This window comes from Marmota marmota, unplaced genomic scaffold (assembly GCF_001458135.2).
Source record: "Marmota marmota marmota unplaced genomic scaffold, marMar, whole genome shotgun sequence".
NCBI classification, from domain to species: domain Eukaryota; kingdom Metazoa; phylum Chordata; class Mammalia; order Rodentia; family Sciuridae; genus Marmota; species Marmota marmota.
Genome location: NW_025999891.1, coordinates 3,895,874 through 3,904,469, shown reverse-complemented (window position 1 = coordinate 3,904,469; position 8,596 = coordinate 3,895,874). Strand labels below are relative to the sequence as shown.

The window sequence follows — 8,596 nt, the reverse complement described above, 5'->3', positions numbered from 1 at the left end:
ATAAATATTTCTACATTTGTCTTTGTAACAGTATTATTTATAATTGCTAAAATATGCAAACAACCTAGGTGTCCCAACACAAATGAATGGATAAAGAAATGGTGGTTGCCAATGTTTCTGAGGAGAAAATAATAGTTGTTTAGTGTCTAATGTGCTTGTTGCCTGGCATTGTAGCACACACCTGTAATCCCAGTAGTTCAGGAGGCCAAGGCCAAGAGAAGAACAAGTTCAAAGCCAGCCTTAGCAATCTGGTGAGGCCCTATCATAAAATAAAAAGGGCTGGGGATGTGGCTCAGTGATCAAGCGGGACCCCTGGGTACAATCCCAGTGCTCCTCCTCCCCAATGACAATGCTTCAAGGCCAGGTGCAGGACGTACACCTTTAGTCCCAACTAGGCAAGGCCAGCAAATTTTACAGTATAATATATATCAAATGCTAAGAAAAATCCCCCAAACTGTAATTCCCATAAATCAATTTTTATGCTTTATTTTATCTTCCCTTCATAGCTGTTAATTGTTCTGAATTACATTTTTAAAAATCCACAGTACTTGTAAGGCTGCTAGAAACTAATGCTAAACCGAAAAAATGTACCAGCCCTGCCAAGACACACTGGCACATTCCCATAACCCCAGCTACCAGGGAGACTGGGGAAGAGGGATCCTAAAATTATGATGAGCCTGGGCAACTCAACAAGACTCTGTCCCAAAATTTAAAAAAAAAAAAAAAAAGGGGGGGGGGACCAGAATGCTTGCCTAACAAGTGTGAGGCCCAAAACCACAAAATTAAGTGACACACCTTCCTATCTTAATGAATGGCTTATTTCTGAAGTTAGGACTACACTACAGAAGAAAATAATACAGGAGCTCTTAATATCCCAATAAGCCCAACTGATTATTACCTCTTCAAAACTTTTAAGTTTTCATTTAAAAAAATGTCCAAAACTCAAGTTGATGTACTTCACTAGAACAAATATTCTCAATAACATCAACAAAACAAAACTACCCTTATGAGGCATTTAGTTTATCTAAACCATTGATATCACATGTAATTAGTTCATGTATAAAGAAAATGCATGGGCTGGGGCTATAGCTCAGGGGTAGAGTGCCTGCCTCGCACGTGTGGGCACTGGGTTCAATCCTCAGCATCACATAAAATATATGTGTCCAAGTACAACTAAAAATATATTTAAAAAAAAGAAAGAAAATGCATACAGAAATAAGCAAGTCAATACTTCAATTTAGAAAGGCCTGCAATTTTACATTAAAAAAAAAAATGCAAGGTCTAGCCTGGACAACATATTAAGACTACCATCTCTTAAAAAAAAAAAAAATCACCCATAAGACCACCAACTAACCTACTACTTAAAGGAACATGTCAACATACTTTTTGGAGGTACCCTATTTTCCTAAAAACCTCCAGCTTCTGGTAACTCATATTTTTCCAAAGAGAAGAGCTGAAAAGCAAGTGAAGACAGGTAAACTATCTGTTAGGATTCCTACCCTAAGACTTCCATAAATCAATCCTTATTCCCATTTCTTAAAGGAAAAAAATATGAAGAGGACTTCCATTCATTTTATTGTCCTCCAATTTGAAAATAAGGAAAGATATGCAGACTAGGTAATTCGATTAAAAGGTCATATAAACAACTTTGTTATTCATCTCTGAGGCAATGATTTCCTTCAGGCTCCCTGAAAGAATTGGCAATTACCTCGTCCCTACAATCTGATAGGCTAACCCTTTTCTTGGGAGTTCCAAGTCACTGTTTGAATAAGCCCATGTTAAAGATGGGAATGTGCAGTTCATATTAGGCATGCATACACAAATGGGGTGTGACTTTATTAGGGTAGGGGGAGAAATGAGGCAGAAGGGGTAAGACTAAAATCCATTGTTGTATATATCACCATTATCTCATTACTTTAAAGTAATTATATCATTCAGCCAAATTTTTTTTTAGTTGTCAAGACTTTATTTATATGGGGTGCTGAGAATTGAACCCAGTGCCTCATACACACTAGGCAAGTGTTCTACCACTGAGCCATAACGCCAACCCATTCAGCCTATTTTTAAGATCAAAATCAGTGTTGGGTACCCACACCTGTAATCCTCAGGAGGCTGAGGCAGGAGGATCACAGGTTCAAAGCCAGCCTCAGCAACTTAGACTCTCAAAGAAAAAAAAAAAAAGGAGGGGGGATGTTGCCCTGTAGTTAAGCGCCCCTAGGTTTAATCCTGGTAACAACAAAATTAAAGTCATATTATAAGAAAGTATTAGCATGGAATTTGAAAAATATCTGGGTTTTATTAAAAAATTAGGGACAGGGTCTTAATATGTTGCCTAGACTGGCCTCCAACTCCTGGGCTCAAGCAATCCTCTTGTCTCAGCCTCTCAAGTAGCTGGCACTGCAGATGCAAACCACTGCATCCACAACTGGTTCCCTTTTAACAGGCTTTGGAGCTATGACAAGTACAGATTCCCAAGCACCTGGTCTCTACAATGCTCATAAAAAATATGCTTGACATAGTAACTTGTCTAAATTCTTTCAGTTACCATTCAGCACCCATTATTCCTTGTTATACGAAAAAATAGTCTGACATTCCATCTTCTTTGGACTCCTTGAAAAAACACTGTTCTTATTCATTTTAAGCAAATTAGAACTACTAAATGCTCACTAATAAAGCAGCACATGATACAAAAGCAAAAAAAGGGAGTATCTGCAAAATATACTCTACTGTAATATATAGCTAGTAAAAAGAAAAAAAAAAAGGAAATATCTGTGCAAAGGAAATAATTTTTTAAAACCCTTATGAAAACATAAGGTAATCCATTCCTTGAGGTAATCTGCCCTCCTCACCACCAATACACATACACCTCTGTAGTCTCTGAACTAGATAGGGTCAATTATACCTATTTATATAAAAAAAATGCTTAAGTTGAAAAACTGAACATTTTTTCTAAACTTTAACCATACTATTTCCAAAGATCCTGAATTAAGACATTCTTGTCTTTGCTAGTTGCTTCTCCACTGTCATTCTCAACTAAGCTCTCCAGTGTCTTAAAGAATCACAGAATATTCAAAATTTACCACAAACAATATGCTAAATTGGCCAATAAGAATCTCTGTATAGGAAACAAATGAATTACCTTTAGTGTGATATACAATAGCAGCCCTCAGGTCAAAAGAACCCCAGCTATCATTCCTTTCTAGGCCTCTCTGGTATCTCTGTTCTTTGGCGGAGCCTAACAAAGTGTTCGTAGGAGAGGCCAGAGGATTTTGATTTTCTATCTCGTAGTCCTTTGAGAGAAACACTAAAGCACCTTGACTACTGGTGTCTGCTTTCTGCAGGTCACCTATATGACTGGGTTCCAAGGATAAGGCTCCACTCTCACTAACAGTCCCAGGTTTTAGAATGCTACCCAGAACTTGAGGACTAGTCCGTTTTTCCAGCTCATAAGCCTTGGGAAACACAGGATGCTCCGTTCCTGAGGGGATTATTTCAGCACCCTGTGAAACCAAAGTGGCAGGATATTCTCCTTGAAATATCACCTCCATCACTTTATGATCTGATGACTTCCCAATAACAGTCTCAGGGCCAGCACTGGGCTCATTTATAAATGATAAACCCCACTGATTCTGGAAGATATCCCCCAGGTTTTGCTGATCTGTCTGAGAGGGCAGATCCACTTGTGCTGTGCTCAACAGCACAGTTTGCATATTTGAAGGATAGATAAAAAGGCTAGACTTAATTTGTTCAACAGCTGCTGAAGTTAAACTCATGTCTTGGAGTACTGAATCAGTTCCAGAAGAGACGGGTGTTAGAGTATTAGCAGCAGTAGTTAGCAGTGGCTGGCCCCCTGAAGGATACACACTTCCATCAGTCCCTGCTAAAACAGGCCCATTGGAAAAGTTGGCAGAAGTAACAGATTTCAGTGCTGACATAGGGACCTGGGATAACCGACTTGAAGACTGGGTCTGAGTTTCCCCAGCAGATGACGAAGAAGATGAAGATGAAGATGGTGAAACAGAAGAATTCTGTATAGTTTTGTTGAGGTTTTCCTTAACTTTGCTTGCATAACTTATTTTAGGAACTATTTTAGCACTGCTATTGTCCACTGGAAAAACTGGGGGTGGTTTAAATAGGGTCCATGAGTCCTCTTTGGAGGCAACAGCTGAGGCATGCTTTCCTTTGGGCCGATCATCAAACTTTTTGCTGCTCACACCAGGTTTAATATCTGAACTTTTACGAAGCATATCACCCATGGCAGGTTTTCCTCGAGTTGTTCCTCCAGGCCCAGTCTCATATTTCCAAATGGGCTTTGAACCATCTACTCGATTTCCCTTTTGTTCACTATAGTCAGGCTTGAAAGTTTCAAGTCCCTGCTTTAAAGTTGGGACGCTAGTCTCTTGTTGCATTATTTTGTCCTGCACTAAATTAAGGTTTTCACAACCCTTGGCACTATTGCGCCTAGCTTTCCTTTTTTTAGGAGTGGTATATCCACTCTCAGATCCACTACCATCATTATCTGCTCCTTTGCCCATATAACCATTAGTAATGTAGCCTGAATTATTTGTTACGACACCATTTGGAATTGCTACAGTATCGGTCTTATCTACACACTGGTTTTCTCCAGATTTGTTTTCGTAAGACTTCCCATTCTTTTTGTCCATACTGTTTTTCTGAATGAAATTCTTGGTTTTAATTCCTGCTTTCCCAAAGGTGCTGGCCTTTACAGTCTGCTTCAGGCTAGTGTCTACAACTTGCTGGTTGCCATTGAGGACCCTGGAAATAGGGTTGGTAGCTTCATCAGAACCCAGGCTCTTTAAAGATATTTCTCTTTCTCCAGCATTACCATTTATTTCACCATAGCCTAAGGGAGAGAAAAAAAAAAGACTTAAAAAAAATCACAACATTTAAATTACAGTGGTATCTAACACATAAGGACTATTTACTGTGCACTAGATACTATGCTTAGTTGTAAGTTTGTTATTACTTCATATCTCCCCGAAAAGACACTTGTAAGCTCCACTTTACAAATTAAAAAATGTAATCTACTGTTAAGCAGAGGCAGAACTAAGCCATGCTTCAAACCAAAATCCACAGTATCTGAGAGAACATGACCACCTCTTAAGTATGCCACAACACCCCTCAATCTAAGAAATAACTTGCCCATCATCCTCACAAACCACTGTAAATTTTCCTTACAATTAAGAGTAGATCTACCCTCTGGGCAAAAACCAAGTTTTATTGATTTAATAACATTAAAAGGAAATTAGGGCTAGGAGTACCATACTTGAGCCCAGCAAAACAATGGGGTGGGGGAATAGGAAACAAGATTTCATTTCTATGAAATCCCGAGTGGTCAGTGGTCACCAAGTAGTATCCATTGCATCTATCAGAGAAGCTGTAACACTTATAAACTTTTTCTAATAGTCAAATTCATTTTGACATTAGATCATACAACACATTAAAAAAAACCAAAAACCTGTATACCAATGTTTCTAACTCTTCTAACCCATGTTTTCTTTATTTTTCATTTGGACAAACAAATTCTCAGAGATGAAGTAACTTACCCAGGTCACAAAGTGGCAGAACTGGAAATCTGAACTCCAGTCTGGAATCCACAGTTTCCTACCACTATGCAACACTGCCTACTCAAGAAATGAAATATTTTCTAACAAAACTACAACCAAAGAAATCTAATTTTCAAGTGTTATGTTAATTAGATATTAGATATAATAATCAGATATAACGAAAGCCTTCAACCACCCAAAAGTTTACTCTATAACTATAGGTGATTCAATTGGGTTAACAACTTTTTCTACTCCCTTACCAGTATAATAGTGATATTAGTTATCTACCTTTCTTTGAAAAGTTTACAAAACATATCCTGGGGTCAAGTAAGCCATTAGAAACAGATATGCAGTAGAATACACACACATCTGTTTATGGAAGTTTTTCAGGGTGGAGATCCAGTATGAATATAAATTATTTGTTTTTAATTACTTTCATTCATGGTGTTAAAACCCCTGGCCTACCTATGAAAGCTGAAAAGCACGTGAATTTGTATAATACTTTTTTTCCTTCAAAATTTGTTTTAATTTCTTACATGGTAAATACCGATCAATATAAACCACATCAAAAACTCTTTGAGGCCCTCAGCTTTAAGAGAAATAATAATAAGGGGAAATGAAAATCTTTTGAGCCTGAGAACCATTATGTTTAAAACATGATATAGAATAGAACAGTTGGGAAAGATTCACAAAGAGTCCACTGAAACTTCAGAGAAAAAGGTGGAAATACTGAAAATGAATAAACATTGTCTTCTACTATATAAATTGCCAGAAAATAATTCAAGGTATCATCATTTTTAAAATAGTGGTATAAAATTTGTACCATGAGAATACATTTCATAAAAGTTCTTAACTTCTGCAGTATTACATTTCCATTATTCGGCTATCCTACAGCCAATCAAAAAATTTTGGTGGAAAACTTCTAAACTATATAAAAAGGAAGAGATCATTGTTTAGGATGTTTTCTAAAAGGTTTTCTTTAGGAAATCACAAAGTTCTAAAAGGATGTTTTTAACAGATAGAACTATACTCCTGTACAACTCTGGACCAAAGAAAAGAATGACCCACATCACTTACCATGCAAACAGGTTAAACAAATGGCCCATTAGTGATAACTTTTCAAATTCCAATTTATAATAAGCAGTCTTAAATACAAAAATAAAAAATTAAAATAAAATAAAATCCAATGTCCAAACTGCACTGAATGAAAGCAAAGATTCTAGTGAACTAAGTTTACTATCTAGGGACTTAAATATCAGAAAAATACCAGAAATCGCCAATAAAAAATAGCTTAGTCACTGTACTGAACCCCAAACTTCTTTACTTTTTCTGTGCTTGGGATACAACCCAGGGCCCCATATGTACCAGTCAAGAGCTGTACTAAAGAGCTACATTCCCAGCCCCCACCCAGAAGTTTTAAGAACCAAAAGAAAGACAAAAAACTCATTTAACTACATAAAAAATTTTCCCATGGCAACTTTGTGGGTATTGTATAATATGCCAGAGAGGCATTTTATTTTTAAAGCTTAGGTCTTTAAGAAAAATGTAAACATTAAATTACTGAAAGAAATTAAAAGACTCCTGGTTTAGGGATGCCATGTGACCCCTACTTCAAATAAACTCAGCAAAACTAAATTCTGATACATCTAGTGTTTGGATTAGAAACTGAAATTACTCAACACATTTGGTCTTCTCTTGCGCCCTCTTCTGGATAAAGAAAAATGATTCCTTTTTATAGGTTTGCGGGTAATGGGTCATAAAATCCCACCTCAAGATATTACTGATAATGTTTGAAAAATAACCTAATGTTTTCTTAGTTATTAGCATTGCACACTCTGAATCAACAGTACTGTGTGACTAGGCAGCACATTAATGCTCACCCCAAATTGTTCACATTCTCTCAAAATTGCTAAGCTGTTTCCCTTCTTATTCTTTATTCCAGGATACGACATTGAAGAATGCCACCTTGAACAGATCAGGGGCTGCTTCTACTGATAGAGAGCTGCTCTGCGTTAATAACCTGACTGGTAAAACCCAATTTAAAACCCACACAGTAATACTGCCTTACATATTCCAAGCAATGAGGTAATGAGGTAATACTTTTTCATCTTTTGAAAAATCTAATGTTAAAAAGATCCAGTATTATATAGTTCCTAACAATTTAAACTGCTCCAAATTCTTAAACGTAACTCTTATAGACCTATGTGTTCTCTACTGAACACCTTAGGTTCACCACCCCCTAAAAATGGAAAATCTGATATGCCAATTTCAATCTTCAAGTTACAGCACATCTGCAACAGAAAAGCTGTTAGTTTTTCTCCAGCTCTCAATAATTGCTGGTATTAAATTTGACATGCTGGATTTAACATACGCTCTCTAGCCTTCATATCTCAATTTATGAAGAACCCCATATTAAAAAAATTATGCTTGATTATAAACTTTAAAGCTTATTTCATCTCACCAAATGACTTTTTCCCTCAACGTTTGATAGTTTGGGAATCAATATCGGTTCTAAAATGCGAAAAACATCTTTCATGTTATCATGGAAAAAGACTCATCTGAGGCAAAATGGTAGTGGATCCAACCTCATGGAGGAGCCACTTCAGTTCACCCTTAAGGACAAGAAAGGGGTCAAAAAAACTGCCCGTCTTCCGTATCCAATCAAACATTTGTTTAATCCCTCCCCTTAAAGACACTGCCCCAGCCCAGAAGGTTAAATATTGGGTGGGGAGATGGATGGAATACGGTTTGGGGGTTTTAACCCCCATTTTGGTAGAAAATGAGCCGCTCGAAAGAAAAGGCCCAAGTGAAAGCCTCAGAGGCGGAGTCGTGAGCGAACCTGGCAGGAGACGAGGTTCCTGTGGCAGAGAAACTCGTGACCGGGGAGCTTGGTTCCCGCTGGGTACCCCACCCGGCCAGAGGCACCGCCTCAACCCAAAATGAATCCCCCGGCCCTCCTGCCCGAAGGATCTCCGCGGCCGCCGCCCGGGGCCTCCTTCCCCTCACTAGGCTCCTAGTCCGGCTCCCCG

The 8,596-nt window shown here is 37.9% G+C and overlaps 1 protein-coding gene across 1 annotated transcript in view; it reads right to left on the bottom strand.

The window, feature by feature from the left end:
• Positions 1–736: 736 nt before the first annotated feature.
• The window catches only part of Nufip2 (nuclear FMR1 interacting protein 2), an 8,708-nt gene continuing 848 nt past the window's right edge, over positions 737–8,596 (bottom strand). The window contains exon 2 of the mRNA XM_015501058.2: positions 737–4,864. Coding sequence (XP_015356544.1) covers positions 3,051–4,864 — 1,814 coding nt within the window. The 3' untranslated portion in view covers positions 737–3,050. The remainder of the gene's footprint in view (positions 4,865–8,596) is intronic.